Source organism: Hippocampus bargibanti, linkage group LG02 (genome assembly GCF_051943395.1).
Source record: "Hippocampus bargibanti isolate YZ-2025 linkage group LG02, ASM5194339v1, whole genome shotgun sequence".
NCBI lineage: Eukaryota > Metazoa > Chordata > Actinopteri > Syngnathiformes > Syngnathidae > Hippocampus > Hippocampus bargibanti.
The window spans coordinates 14,149,639-14,165,501 of NC_142735.1; the positions used below are offsets into that span (position 1 = coordinate 14,149,639).

General features: G+C 40.9%; 2 protein-coding genes and 1 long non-coding RNA gene across 5 annotated transcripts in view; 2 read left to right on the top strand and 1 right to left on the bottom strand.

Annotated features, from left to right (window-relative positions):
* The window catches only part of LOC148901625 (protein phosphatase 3 catalytic subunit alpha-like), a 33,328-nt gene extending 29,825 nt beyond the window's left edge, over positions 1–3,503 (top strand). The window contains exons 13-14 of one of the 2 annotated variants that reach the window (XM_088989518.1): positions 409–456; positions 2,746–3,503. In XM_088989518.1, the coding sequence (XP_088845644.1) occupies positions 409–456; positions 2,746–2,924 (227 nt within the window). In that variant the 3' untranslated portion in view covers positions 2,925–3,503. The remainder of the gene's footprint in view (positions 1–408; positions 457–2,745) is intronic. The other variant, XM_088989519.1, reaches the window with a different exon arrangement.
* LOC148901626 (uncharacterized) overlaps positions 1–13,306 on the bottom strand; it is a 32,370-nt gene extending 19,064 nt beyond the window's left edge. The window contains exons 1-2 of one of the 2 annotated variants that reach the window (XR_016114153.1): positions 13,108–13,306; positions 9,945–10,077 (exon numbers count right to left, since the gene is read on the bottom strand). This is a non-coding gene — a long non-coding RNA (uncharacterized LOC148901626). The remainder of the gene's footprint in view (positions 1–9,944; positions 10,078–13,107) is intronic. The other variant, XR_016114152.1, reaches the window with a different exon arrangement.
* Positions 13,307–13,324: 18 nt separating this feature from the next.
* LOC148901627 (DNA damage-inducible transcript 4-like protein) lies at positions 13,325–15,805 on the top strand. Its single transcript, XM_088989520.1, has 2 exons — positions 13,325–13,631; positions 15,030–15,805. Exons 1-2 carry the CDS (start codon positions 13,445–13,447, stop codon positions 15,515–15,517), a joined length of 675 nt encoding a protein of 224 aa, XP_088845646.1. The 5' UTR covers positions 13,325–13,444; the 3' UTR covers positions 15,518–15,805.
* Positions 15,806–15,863: the final 58 nt, after the last annotated feature.

Consider the following 15,863-nt stretch of genomic DNA (forward strand, 5'->3'; position numbering starts at 1 on the left):
CACTTCACTTCACTGGCGCTAAGGATACTAACAGCCTGCTGGTTGTACGTGTGAGACAGAGGGGGACGGATATCAGGGGAGAGGATAGAAAGTGAGAGTGTGTGAGTGAGCCAACATTACCGCTAACCCCGGGAGCTCTCAAACCTTCCTCGGCCTCAGTGTTGCTCTGCGGACCTCACTGGGATAAAGCCTGGAACATGCTTTTGAGTAAACAATGTGCACGTTTATACTTCCAACACAGGGCCTGTATTTCCCATAAGCCTCCATGAGCCACGAATGCTGTCACGTCCACAGATGTCTATCTGCACAGAAGCATGTTTCAGTCTTCACTCGTTTTTGCTCTCTTGGAATCTGTCATCTTTCTTTCTGTCTCTTCTTCCTCCTCTGATCTGTCTGACCATTATTCAGCTACCATTGAGGCCATAGAAGCCATCGAGACAGTTAAGGATCCCGAAGGTAAAGCCACTCATATCACCCTTGTGTGTGTGTGTGTGTGTGTGTGTGTGTGTGTGTGTGTGTGTGTGTGTGTGTGTGTGTGTGTGTGTGTGTGTGTGTGTGTGTGTGTGTGTGTGTGTGTGTGGGGGGGGGGGGTGTATCATGGATGTGCTCTTTGCCAACCATGACCATTAAATCATAGATTTTCTTTTCTCATGATGCACAACGCTTTTCTAACTGCATCCGCTCTCACAACAAAGCTGATAACCGCAGCTCGCTGAAGTCATTGCATTTAAACACATTCATATTCAGCCTTTTCTCTCCTAGCACACACAAGTGTTCACATTCGAAAGCCGTCACCATTTTGCAACACATACACGCGAACGCACACACACATCAGAGACACAGGGTTGGTCATGGGAGTGTACATTGATGAGGTGGATCTGGACCCTTGTTGTATGCTATTCCTTTTATTCAATGTGTTATAAATGTTGTCAACAAGGTCCACGAAATCAATCTGTTTCCTCTTTTGAGCCGCCTGTGATGAGGGAGATGAAATCCTTGTCATACGTACAAAAGGATGCATTGACTCCTTCTCTTCCCAAAATTGAATTGTGAGAAAGAGGAAAAAAAGAAAAAGAAGTCACTATTTTGAAGAATGTTCCCACATGGTCACTGTCGAGTGACCGATTTGTCAGTGCACTGTAGATTTTCCTCAAAACTTTGTTTCAATAGACTAAGCGATGACACGTTCCACTTTTCACCAATGCAGACCACACAAAATAAACAAAAAGTATCAAACAGATTGATGTCATGGTACTCTTGTTTAATGTGCCAGTATTTTGTTTACAAAGGCTTGGTGATCAAAAGCACGCTTTAATTAACTGGAATGTTCTGGTTTGTTTGTTCTTCCAAAATCACTGAGGTATGGCAAGCAACGGTTTGCATATCAATTATTCAATGTGGATTTGAAGGCCTGCAACACGATTGGGTTTGGACCCAGTCTAGAGTAGGAAATATTTGCAATGTTGAGATCTTCCACAAACCGGGATTTTACCAAATTATTCAACAGTTGGAAGAAGTAATCTTAGAATGACCAACAAAGGAAAACACCAACAATGGCTTCTGTCATTTGGCATCGACGCAACGCTGCATTTGACAACGGCCACACTATGGCAGAATGTTCCTGTTGGGTTGTCTCTGTGTGATATTAAAATTGGTTTGACGAACTGAAATCATTGTGTGAGATAAACATGCAAAAAACACAAAAATCAGGAAGGGCGCAAACACTTATTCAAGGCCCTCTATGATTAGTACCGGTACAAGCAACGGCAAGTTGAGGTAACATTTGCTTGAAATATTTTTGTCCACTCCTAAAAATTGTGCTTCCTTCCACACTGAATGAGGCAGCTTGGTGGAATGGGAACCAGGCCAAAGAGCTCACAAACCAGTATGGTCCCAAAGGGAAAAGGTTTGTTAGAAGTCATGGCATTCCAGATAACTTCTGTACATATTCTGTGTTGCAGGCATCAAAGTCCCCTTATATCTTGTTATAATTAAGTACAAGTTGAATTCATTACAAAGTCTTTGCTCACTCAGCCTCTTTTGAATTTGGATATTGTATGTTTGTGACTTCCGAAAGACAATCCATAATTTGTTCAAGTCAATAAATTATGGGTTTTCTTGTATGGTGTTTTTTTTTCTGTGATCAAAATAGGCCCTTTAGCCCAATGTCGTATGTACACTGTGAAGCAGAATAGTTGGAAGTGGCTGCATGTTTGTGAAAGGTAGTAGCAGTCTTAACAGTGGTGCTTTTCAATGGGAGTATCTATCATCAAATGTTGTTTATAGGTGGTAGCCAAAACTTTCACCGGAGTAAAAAAAATTAAAGCAAATGATCCAGTATTTCTGTGAGAGCTGTGACTTGTTTCATCCGCTCGGCCTCCAAAGGGCATTGCTGATCTAGGATCAGTAGTTAGCTTCACCAGCTTATTCGAGCTCAGCATGGAGAACAACAGATAAACGCTGCGTGGTGTGTGTAGATACTGCTATAAGCCCGGTCTGATCAAATTCTGTTTATCCAAACCAAAAGCTTGCGGGAGATGGACAGGGCTAAATAATCTGCCTGTCCTGACTGCTATTGAATGAAAGAATTAAACATTTCTGTCTATTAGATTCGACTTGAGCTGGGCTGACATTCATTCAAGAGGGTTGTTTTTTTGCTTTCAGGAATTTGGATGAGGGGAATTTCTTTCAAACGTCCAAATAATAACTGCCTACGCATGTTTGTGCGTCTGCTTGTCTTCACAGCCATCCGAGGCTTCTCCCCACAGCATCGGATCAGCAGTTTTGAGGAGGCCAAAGGTCTGGACCGAATCAACGAGAGAATGCCGCCGCGACGTGACGCCATCAACAGTGTGGGCCTGTCAATGGGTCGCATGAATGTGGGAGAACCCAATGGGACGGATAGCAACAGCAATATACAGTGATTGGATGCATACTGTCACACGGCCAGACGCAGTTACTGCGGTTTCAAAGCCCGTATAGCGCCATCCTGAACGATAATCTGTATATAGTCATACTCGATTGGCAAAGGCATTTCACACAAAGGCATATTTCACGCATACAAACAGACGCACACTCATATGATTACCGCTATCTACTCCTTTTTCGCTGTACGTTAAGGCTTGAGTGTGGACGGACTTTAGGAAGTCTTACAGAAAAGAACTGCCGCTCCCTTGTACCCGTGCAACAAAGAGGAAACTCGCAGGAAAATGAGCAGAATAAGAGAGGCAATTATTCACTGTGCGTGATGGCGATCACCGGTGGATGGACAGCGTCATACGTCGATGGAATGGGCCGTGATTGACGAGGACGGAGCAGGGTCAAGGTACGGCCATTGGAAGCATCAAAGAGTCTTGTTTGCATCAAATGCAAGAAATCATCTGTCTCATAAAACAAAATATACACACATTTTGTTTTATGAGACAGATGATAATGCTTTAACAGTGTCCATGCAGTTATATTTGACAAATGTGCCGTTCTTCACCAAGAAATGGTGGTGGGGGGGGGGGAGATGGGGCAGGGGCTTATCCAACAAAGATGTGCAAAGATAATCGCAGCTGCAGCCTGATCTGAGCCCTCGTCTGTTACGGCGGGGAGAAGATTCCCTTTTGCTTTTGTCGCACAAGACCTCCAGCCAATTAAGAGTGGAGGGCCACCATACACTCCGGTCTCAGGCTAACTAGCTCTCGGGGAAAAACAACAAAAAATGTTGGAAACTAGGCTGTGATGAAGTATCTCTCCTGAGCTTTGGTATGTGAATAGCCTACTTGGAACGTTTCTATTGCCCACCTGATGCAAGATAGACCTTAGCAGAAATTGACTGCTTCATGTAGGTGGTTGAGATGTGAAGTCTTCGGAAATCAATTCCCTTTGCGCAACACGCTTGCTACTAAATGGCCAACAATCTCTGGTCTGAAAAGTAGGAAATTGTATTTTACGGAAGAAACATTCAAGAAAATAAGTCAGAGGAAAAACATCTTTGTAAAGCATTTATATTAACACATCGGTGCATGCACAGTTACGTTATTTGAAAATAATGTGAATTATATTTGTGCTCTGTGTTTCACCATAGTAGGATTTTATTATGTTTTCTTCTATTTCCTGGCTAATGTGAGGAACAATGACACATTTTTGCTCATCATGTCAATTTCATTGTTATTAACTTTATGTTTCATTGGGTTGACTTCCCAGTTACGTATTTTCATCACCACAATTATTTTAGCCCTGTCCAGAATGACTCTTTGAATCAAAGGTGGGGAATCTGCAGCCAATATTTTTTTCTTTGTCAATGTACAGGAATTGTTTATAAGGAAATGTGAATTACTCTTGAATGACACTGTACAGAGGCACAGGCCTTTGGGCAGCCAAAAGCATGATTGCATGGTTAAAAAAAAGAAAGAAATGTGAAGTTCAAAGCAAAAAGCAGCAAGACATTTTAACACAGTATTCTGGTTGTATTGCTGTGCCAATTTAAAGAACTGTGTACTTGCATTCATATTCATTCCTCTTGTTATTGATATTTATGGTTCGATGCTTATTATATTTATTATGAACATTATACTTAATATTTAATCCCCCCACACACACAAATCTCTCTTCTCATTGCTCTTTATGTTCCGTTTCTCCTCGGTTGAGCGTGCCGTGATTCTTTGAGTGGGAGAGGTTAAACCATGAGCCCGCGGCAACTCCATGCCAGGCCGTTGCAACTGTGCCACGGTTTCTTTTCCCTCTCTCATTCTTACTTTCTGTTGTCGCCTTTTCTTTCCCTTCTCTTGCTCTCTTGCTCACCCTTTTGGTTTCAAATTTCCAATCACTAGCACTATGAGCATGCCCCTGGGACGATCCACTTTTTTTACTCTTGAATAAAATATGCATGAAACTTTGGTATCAATCCTGGGCCTTTTGTTCCTGGAGATGAAACTTTGCAAACTCCATCTTCCCTCCATCCAGCAATCAGTTTTCTAATCTTCAATCCACAAGCGCTGCGGGGGTGTGTGTCGGGGCTTACCTCACCTGATTTCGGGCACAAGGCGGGATACCCTGAAACACCTGACAGCCAATGAAAAGGCTCACGAAGACAACCATTCTTGCTCACAATCACAACTAAGGACAACTTAGAGTAAACAATTGACCTTTCACGCATGTTTTGGGAATGTACAATTTTCAATCAGCCCGCCATGCATGTTTTTGGAATGTGGGATGGAACTGGACTAGCTAAACACCTGTTTTTATCAGGCATGGGGAGATGATGCAAACGGCCCACAGAATGTCTGAAGCGCAAAATCAAACCCTGCACCCCTGCACAGTGAGGCCGGCGTGCTAACCAGTCATCCACCGTGCTGCCCCTCCATGTTCCTCCACGCACACACATGCATCCTAATGTTTCTGTGAATGCAAATAAACTGCCTACATTGGGTTATTTACGGTATGTCAATAACCACCATTCAGTCCAAATACACATTGTTGCGTTTAGGGTCTTTGGCTTGTCATTTGCACCATAGCAATCCAACTGAGGTGAGTGTTGGTTCCTTTATTTCAATATTTGTGTGAGAGAGTCAATATATTCCCAACTACATTGTGAACATCTCCACCGTGGAAGAGAACATTAGTACATACTATGGACAAGGGTGAAATGAGCAAGCCCGTTGGGTTGCTATGATCTATTTTCCTGGCTCTAGACCGTCTTAGCATGTGTACTCTGCCACAAATTTCGAGTGTAAATCAGAAAGCCATGTTTAGACTCGTGGCTTAATATAAAACATACGATTGCAAGGCAACCTTTTTCACTTGACTTTTGCATTAAGGCAGCAGACCGAGCGCCAAGGTGGGAAACTGGTGAGCACGTCAACCTCACAGTGCTGAGGCGCAGGGTTTGATTCTGGTTCCTGCGTGGAGTTCTCTATGTGCCTGTTTCCTCTTGGTACTCTTGGTACTACTTGGTTTCCTCCTACATTCCAAAGACATGCATGGCAGCTGGATTGGGCACTCCAAATTGTCCATAAGTAAGATTGTGAGCACAAATGGTTGTTGGTCATGTATGCCCTGCGATTGGCTGGCAATCAGTTCAGGGTGTACATAACTGCCTGAAGACAGCTGGGAACGGCTCCAGCACTACTATGTGAGGATCAGAGGATGACGAGAAAATGGATGGATGGAAGCAGACAAAAAGCATCTGTTTGTTGCTTCTCTTGAACTGGGAAGAACCCTCCTGCTTCCCTGACTGGCACTGACCCAGAAATGTCGCTTATGCGAGTCTTTGGAAGGAGAGAACAAACAAACAAACGTGAATCAATTAAGATTTGATGCTAGGATGAGACTCTATTTGTACAACAGATGTCCTCATGGTGAGCTTCACTGACATCATTCTAGTCGACATTTATCAACATGAGTTACGCTGAGCGAAATGCAGCTGATTCCTTTTGATCTACTTCCTGAGCCACAAATATCCCGTTCCACTTGGGAACTGGAACTAATTGTAGAAATGAAATGCAAGCACATGATCAGGTAGACAACAATTTGAAATCTACGTGATGCATTTTAAGGGGGAAAAATAGAATTCCTTCTTCCCCACAGAACTCTGTGGTCCATGAGGTGTGCCATAAAAAAGTACAACACAAAATGTCCCTATTCCAAGTACTCCCTTTGGAGTCGGCTGCAGTTTTCCAGCCTTCTCTGCCACATCTTCATGCACTCCTACAAAAATTTGTCTATGATCCTCCGCAGCTCCGTCGTCACAGCCGCTTTGATTTTGCCCACATCTTCAAAACGGTCCACTTGGGAAATCACTCAGAAGACGAGTTGCCCTGCTGCAACTTTCACCTCTTGTGCATTGAACCTAACAAGCATTACAAGGACTATTTTTCGATGTGCTGGTTCATCGTCTGGCTCAGGGAAACAAACGTTCATAGTTTATGGATTGGCTTTCAAATACATATCGATTGACATTAAATTTGGTCCTTTTCTGACACATCTCGACACACTTCAAGACATGAAGCATTAATATTTAACTTATTCACTGCTATTCCCGAATTTATTCAGAAATAGAAAATATAACATGGAGCGGCATTCCCGAATTCGTTCGGGTTTTGATTTTTGTTGTGGCGGGTGCCGATAAAGCGCTATCCAGACCTCTGGCAATGTTTTCCCTTCCATTTTTGTTTTTCTACTTTCATTCCTTTCATCACTTTGCTGCTGTGAAATGTAAATTTCTCCACTGTGAGACTAATAAAGGCATATCCAATCCAATGAGGGGGCAGCATATGCCTTTTTTACAGCTGCCCCCACTTGCATCCCATAATAATAATACATTACATTTTAAGAGCCTTTCAAAGCTCTCAAGGACACTTTACAGTCACAGACAAGCACAGGTACTATAATAAATTAAATACAATTACAAATAGAATGCAATAAATAAAATACAATTATAAATAAAACAAGAGAAAGAGCTACACAGAAAATGCAATTTTAAATAGGTGGGTTTTGAGATGGGACTTGAAGGTGGGAAGAGAATCGATGTTACGAATATTACTCCAGAACCAAATAAGCTAGAAATGAACTTTATTTCTAATGAAATAAGTGAGTCTAAGGTTTCTCACGCAGTTTATGTAATCCTAAAACTCAATATTCTATGGGTCCTGCAATTTGAGTAAACATGACCCAAAAAAAACTGGCACTGGAGTGGACAGAGTTTTACACATCATCTGGCAGTGAATGAGTTAAGGGAGTACAACACAATGCATCTAAGTCTGTTTATTGTTTTGGTTCTAAAAATATGTGTGTCCTATATTAGAAGGTGCTGTGTGCTTGCCATTTTCTTTTGTCTGACACCCTCAAAAGGGTGTTGGGTGGCTCTCTCTCAGAGGTGATAGATACGTTGTGTTCATTCTTGGTATGGGAATTTCAGACACCTTGAACCACCATTTGGATTTTCCATTTAAATTAAACAGCGGTTATCACATAAGTTACATTTGGCAGACACAATCATTTCCAGGAAAACATTTCAAACTTTATAGTGCTCCTGGTGGAAGGCTTGCATGCAATAGTTCCTGCCGAGTAACAGAGGAACAAAAGAGCTGAAATGTGCTGTACTTCAGTTCATTCCAAATCCATCCAAATTGAATTCCTAATTGAATATATGCAAGATAACCAGAGAACCTGAAGCTATGCGCACTGAGCTTAACGTACTGCAGGTATCAAACCACCCTCGCTTTAAGGTTTATGTCATATCTGCGCTCAATTAGAAGCATCTGGAATTACCCAAACCCATTATGTGTACAGGTTTTATTTTCAAATCCCTATTGAGAAGAACACAAACTTTTAATCGCAGGAGCTATATCCTTATCCCGATATAGATGGGGTGAGATGCGGTTCATGTGTCATCCTACGGGTGCAAAGGGATTCGTTGTGGGGTGATGTGGTTAAGGAGTCCAGTACGCATCTGGTTCAACCAAGGTAAACAGGGTCACAAGTATAAATGACCAATTGTGTTTGAAATATCTGCTTCTTCCTAATCAATAAGATTTTTCTGCTTCTTTCCACATTATGAAAACATACATATGGTGGGCTACAGTTGGCCCCAATAAGGGCAACTGCTGTAATGATTTTTTTTTTTTGCCCATTGCATTGGGTGCATATACAAATGGGTAAAGCTCATTATAAAGAACCTTGGCATCGGCCTTTTTATTGCTGAGAGTGTAATAAAGTTGCAAAATACTGAAGTTTAATCAGAAAACAAAAATAGTCATGGCATTTGACTCAGCATTAATCAGACTCAATCTTAGTTTTATTTCGTGGTGCTTTCTACCATCTTTATGACTGCTTTATTTCCTAATCGTTGTCCATGTGTAGCGCTTTGTTACAGCTTCAGCTGTTGTTAAAGCCCTATAGATCAATATGTATTGTATTGTTAAATGAATAGCTCTTCGACAGTGCAATTCAAAACTGAACATTGTTGTCTTGATCTTGATAGCCGACGGACTTACAGCAATCATTGCCACCAATTGGTCAAATACGATCATTTGGCCACGTCTGAACAAATTAGTCAAGTAAATTAATAGCGCCCTCTACCTGTAAATCATGGTTACGTGATATAACATGTCAAACAAAGCAAATGATTTTAGTTCATTTTCTTTTCTTTCTTGTAACCACTAGATAAAATGAAATGAAGAAAATTAAACACATCATTTTTGGACGGTATCCATGTATTAAATGTTTCAGGAAATAACTAAGACATTCTTTCTGACAGTGGAAGACATCATCCATGTATCCATTATACTTATTCTGTGACTGTACACTATCCTTGAGAGTTTTGAAAGGCGCTTATAAATGAAATGTATTATTATTATCTGACCTTCCTATCCTAACAGAGGAAGCGGGTGAACTGGGGCCAATGTCTATGTGCCATCTGTGGGGTATACCCTGAACTGCTTCCCAGGCACTTGCGGGCATGCATTGACCATTTGCCCTCACAATAATACCTCGGCACGATGTCCAATTATTAAATTATTTGAGTTGAATTTGAATGAATATGACAACTATTTTGTTTTTTTTACTTCACCTCACAGCCTGTCTTTGACCATACAAAGACACGTGAAACATCGTGCGAGGCTCATCCAAATGAGTCACTGAGCAAATAACCCAAAAACTATCTCTCAAGTAAACATGTTGAGCTCCTTCGGGGATATTATTGTTCAGTATACAGGATCGGGGTAAAACGGACTTAGCAAGCAGTACACAAAATTCACTTTTGTATCAATCACTTTGGAATGAAGTGTCAACTGACATTTTATAAAGCAAAGGTACAAGTATGTGGTTATACCCTTTCAAAAGTATTAGAACAACGAGGCCAATCTCTTAATATCTTCGTTGTACTAAGTTCATCCTGTCTACTTGATATCTAATTTAAAACAGATTCTTTATTACAAACAGTGTGGGTGTTCAAATACCTGACATGTTTCGGCGTCTACTTCCGCCTTCGTCAGAGTGTCACGGATGTTGTTGTGAAGCGCCATTTTCAGCTGGTGTTGCTATGAGGGCGTGACCTACCTGTCAGGTCTCTTGATATCTTATTGGTTGTTACTGAAAACAAAGTAATACAAAGGAATATATATTCGCATTTCATATTTTGGGGAGGGAGGGGTTATTCGCATCCGGTACACAATTTAGATTGTACAAAACAAAATGCTTAAACATTACTTGTAGTATTAACCCTCATATTATATTACGGGGTCAATTTTACCTGTTTCCATTTTTGTGTTGGCTAAAGCACATGAATATCCCTTCATTTTCCTTTCTTCAAAACAGTGCTTAAATATCTCAATGGGATAGAAAATATTTTGTCTCTCTTTTCAAGTATGTTTATAACATCTCAGGAACAGTTGTTGCTGATGTCACCTATTATTTTATTGTTTTGTCTGGATTTTTACATACGGGTAAAAAGGACCCACAACATAAGCAAACTGAGCTTTTTTTCAATATAATATGAGAGTTTATGACGGTGACAGTTAGATGATGAGACCCTTGAAAAGATTGATTTGACCTGTTGTTTTTAAATCTGTGATACAAGTGCATGCACTCCGTCTCCTATTTTTTGTTGTAGGCATACAAAAAAGTTCAGTTGTATTGTATTCAGTCTTAACTACAAATCACGCCTTGCTGAGGGGTAATTAAAGAACAACAACACGAACAAACACACTCTATGAAATAATAACATTGATTTATGTGCATATTGCACATGAGATAACATTTTGTACAGCCTATGAATCGCATTGCACCATATGTGGCACATGCATAGAGATTCATTCATTCTTTTTACAACCTGCCAATCACCACCGTGATTGGCGGGTGACAGCATCCTTGACCTAAAGCTGTCAGTCAGTTCTGAGCACCCGATGCCCTTGACCCTTGCCATGGTTGGTGGACCTTTTCAGAAGCGGGACTGAAATAAATTCATACAGCTCGGAAAAAGGGATATTTTAATACAAAGGATTAGCAGTTATTTAATTTAACAGCTTTGTTACTTTCTTATCTAGTGTTTTGTTGTGTGCATGTCTTTTTGGAATGAAAAAAAAAACCCAAGCTGCACATGGATGAGTTCACCCTAGGGAGATGACGACTGAGACAGGTCAGACTTGTTCTTTGCCAATGACATTGTAAGCAGGTGACATCAGCTAACAAGCCAATGTGATTCGAACAATGAGTGTTAGTATTCTGAGTTGAAGTAAACAAGTCAGTTTAATCATTCTCTTTGTGATATAGGATCATTGGAGCTTTCAACATTTTAGTATGCTTGTTTTGTTAGAATATGTTTCTGTATTTTGAAAGAAAAAAAAAAAGAGAAAATTCGTTTAATGGAGATATGCAATGTTTTTTTTCTGAAAGGATGGAAATTGATAATGCTCACCAGTGATTCTTTTGCTTGGGTGACAAAACGTAAAATAAATAAATAAATTCATTCATTGCTGGATAAATGTGCTGAATATTTTTTTATATCTACAGGCACATTTAGAAAACAAAATCTCTAAAACTAGTTGAGTTAATTCATTGAATCAGACTGAGAGCCATTTTTATGAGTTGCAGGTCCAAGCCTGTGGTAAATTCTCCCAGATTACAGAAGGGCAGCTCATGTCTTTAACGGCAAACTCAAAAACGTTTATGGAAGCCTTGATGAACTTGTTTAGCTTTCGGCAGTCAGCGCTGTTTTTTTTCCCAAAAATGTCTGCATCAATCATTTGTTCACCGTTTGAGTGAAAAGCGCTCCCGAAATAACACTTGATGGGTTAAGCACTATATATATTACTGATAATCAAATGGAAAACGACATTGACAATCGTATCAGACCACTAAGTCACAGTCACCACTCCTGATTGCGATTGTTGTTGCAATGTGTTATTTTCTCTGAGGAAAACAACCCTTCACTTCATCAGTGGCAACAACCCATGATGTCGAAGGAGGAAGATTTTCAGAGCCGGTGACTCAGCAGTCTGGAGCTTTCCAGATTGTCTTTTCATTATTGCGCAGAGAGAAATGTTGGGCAAGGTATTGGTTTTCCTTACTATGCGTTTTTTAAGTTGCCATGTTACAAAAGTGATAGTGTGGCAGGGTGACCAGAAAGATAATTTACCTTAAAGAGACGATTTTCATGAAAATAATGGAGGTCGAACATAAAACACCTCTCAATGGATTGATAAGCGAATTCGTCAGGTGTTACTTAACTGTGAGTAAGTCAGGGATCACATCACGAGTCTGGACCCATTGAGGTCAGGTGATCGCGGCCTCACCGCAATTTGGAGGCAAATTGCAAATAAAATAGTAATTCAATTTCCCCAAAGTTTCCACATTTTGAAAAACATAAAACAAAACAAAAAAAAACAGCTGTGGAAATACACTATAACACTGTTGTCAAACCATTGCATTGGCAGACGTCCATTTTAAATTTGGTGTCATTTAAGGTTTTTATCCAGGACAAATGAAAATGTAGTGTCACAAGTCAACATGTTGGATCGGATTCAGATTGCCAGAATTTGAAGAAATGTTATGTGCCTGCCAATGGAAAACATACTTGTGTAAATTAGAGTTGTATTTACAAAAGCTGACATAATTACTAAATATTGAAAATACTTGAGAATTCCCCCCCCCCCCACCGCCAACTACTCTTGTTGACCAACTACGGTTTCAAATACAGTACATTTAAAATGTATACTAAATTAGCGCGTCGTAAACCAGAAATTTTGGGATAAAAATACAAATATTTCTTTGAGGTTTTTCACGTGCTCTAATACCTTGAACATTGTTGCACAAAACACAGCAAACTATATAGTGAAAAATAAATAATTTCAGAAAAAAATATCCAGTTGATAATGTAACTAGATGATTTTGCTTGAAAACGATACTGTATTTCACTATGCTGGATAAAGTTGCTTACCAAAAGAAAAAGTTATCATTCATCAAACCCGACGGAAATGCATCATAATGTGTCCAACAGACACATTACGATTTTTGTTTTTATACTTTTTATCGTTGCATCAGAGTATACACTCGCTCGCGGTGTCCACGAGTTGTAGTGACAATTTGTTTTACGTGCATATAGAAGTGATCGTTTTTACTCACATGGTATTTGTGTATTTAAAGTTTGCTGTTTTTCTTTTTATTATTTTCCAGTGTTGTTTTTCTCAGGTACACTGTTGCCTAACCAGATTATATGATGTGCCCCTGATGAGCGGCTGTAACGTCTAAAAAAGTTGCGTGAGACGCTTCGGGAACTTTCTGCAGCTTTAAGGCCCGCCCACACGCGCGGACGCAGCTGATGCAACGAACTCCTCCGCTATAAGAGCTCGTCGGCTCTGACCCGCGGATGTCCTGACTTCAAGCCCATCGTCCAATACATGGAGAAGATAGAGAGGCTACGTCTAGACAAAACATTGGGGTTGAAAACACAGGAATCGAGATGGTCTATACCGCGGCTCTTTTTTTTGGAAAAAAAGTGCCCGTCTTGGGAGAGGAAGAAAGCATCACGGACGTGATAGGGACGTACTTTTTCAGGCTCTGGTCATTGCGTCAAGAAAAAAGAGAAGACTCTTCGCTTAGACGGGGAAGCGTTGACAGTTGCTACGAGCCCGACAACCTTTCACTTTGTAAGTATGACAACTATTTTTGCACAAAAAAATAACTTTGGGGTTGATCGACCCCAAGGTGTAGCGGAAGGTCCAAGCGACGCTGTCTGATGTAAGTGGTGCGGTTTTTGAATCAGCTGATGTCATGCTGAGCAGTTGAATTTCTCACTTCTAGTGATTCTAGACAATATAGATTGGAATTCAACAACAATATGCAGAGACGGTGCGCCTGTCTATCACAGGAAGCACAAAATCCAGCAGACATTTAAACAGCTTCTTCCCCCAAGCCATTAACTCTTTAAACAGTAACCCAAATAGAACTGTATAGTGCCTCTTTGCAATTTTTTGATTGTGATACTGGTGTTCGTCCTCTTTGGCAAGAAATGACCATCTTCACTGGAATGGGGGGTGGTGAAGATGACTTGCGCGTGAGTTTGACTAAAATGAAGGAGAGTTCCGCAATGACGTCTGCCTCACTCACTCGTCTCAGCCTCTCTGAATCCAGTGGCAAGACAGAGTCAAGACGACTGGGGATGGGTCGGGATGCAGTGGATGACCACAGTGTTCAACGTGTCTCACTGTGCCCTACTTGCGCCCCACAACGCTTTGCTGGGCCCACCTTCATGCCCGTTGAACAGCTAGACTGATTGCGATACTAGTGCAGCGTGTTCTACCGGAAACGCATTAATTGTGTGTATATACATACTTGGCAATAAAGATGATTCTGATTCTGAAGTAGGGTGACCATGGACCATACTTTTTTTTTCTTTTAAAGCTTTGTCCCATCGCACACACGCTTTAAATGTATCCAAACTGATGGAAACACGTCCTAAAGTATTCTTTGGTTCTTGTTCTCAATCTCTTGCTGCCAAGAAATTGGACACTAGCTTCCTATATCATTTCCAGAAACAAAGAGTCTTGCTTGCACCGTTTTATAGATAAGAGGCAATGCATGCTGGCTTCAATATGTCTTGTCATTCAGTTTGCCATAAAACGTTTCAATTTTGTATGTATATTACAACAAAACTTAAGCCTAGTATTTTAACAAAATGCTATGCAGCACCTTGGATGAGCTCATAAAATTTGCATAGCTCTTATATGGCCATTATAAACTTTATACAGCTGCTGTGTTAACACAAATAATAGTATCGCATCAAAAAAAAAGAAACACCGTATGATATACAATGTATATTGAAATGTATATTGTTTTGATACAACTTGCAGGCGCGCATAGTAAGGAACCATCTTGTCTTTGTCTTCTTTGTCTACAATTAAGAGCTCAACTGTGCGCAACTTTTTGCAACGCAACACTGAAGTCACAGAAATCCAAAAGATTTCATTTTAAGATCACTTTCAAACCAGTGTTACAGCATGGGTTGACTGTATGCTATATTTTTAACGGATCTATGTTCTTCACAGCTCCCAACATGGAGGCAGTTTTGGAGCAGGAGGAGAGAGCCCTTCAACAAGATTTGACGCACCGAATAGAGCGCTGCCTAACGGCGGCCAAGGCATCCGTGCTCCACTGCAAGTTGCTGCTCATTCCCCGCCAGATGACCACCCGGGTCGGTCGGGACGTGCTTCGCTCCACCACGGATGAGCCTTGCGGGCTGCGGGGTGCCTCCATCAGACTCTATTTGGAGACCGAGAACGGCGTCAAGTCTTTGGGCCCCGTTTTTCCAGACTCAAGAGTCACTCCGACATTTGAGCTGTCTGTCGTGTTTAAGGCGGACGTGAATGACAAATGGCCACCACTCAAGCACATTTTTGAGAGCAGTAAAGCGTTAAAGCTGAGACCAGAGTACAAGGTGGTAAAGAGGAAGCTTTACTCCTCTGCCAGTCCGGTCATCCACGAATTTAACTCGAGCAAGGGGGCAGCTGGTAGCCCCCGAGGACCACATGAGTAGCCCTGTGCTGCATATCTCAATGTTAAAGCTCAGGTTTTACAAATCCACAAGTTCTGAACTGAACCCGGCGTTACATTTGACTTTGTGGGTCTTGTTGTGTGGAGTTGTATGTTTGAATTTGTTTGAGAAAGGTGTCACACTGTAAATTGTTGAATGTATTGACTTGACAGCTCATTTGCACAAATTGTTGGAATGTTTGAAGTGGACACTGGATGCATCCCCTCTGGAAGGGGCAGGTCTTATTCATTGAATAGCTTTGTATTTATGATAAATAAAACCTTTTGTTCACATTGTTCCGAAGTCTGCAATTAATATAAGAAGTTACCGTGTGTTCAACTTACACAGA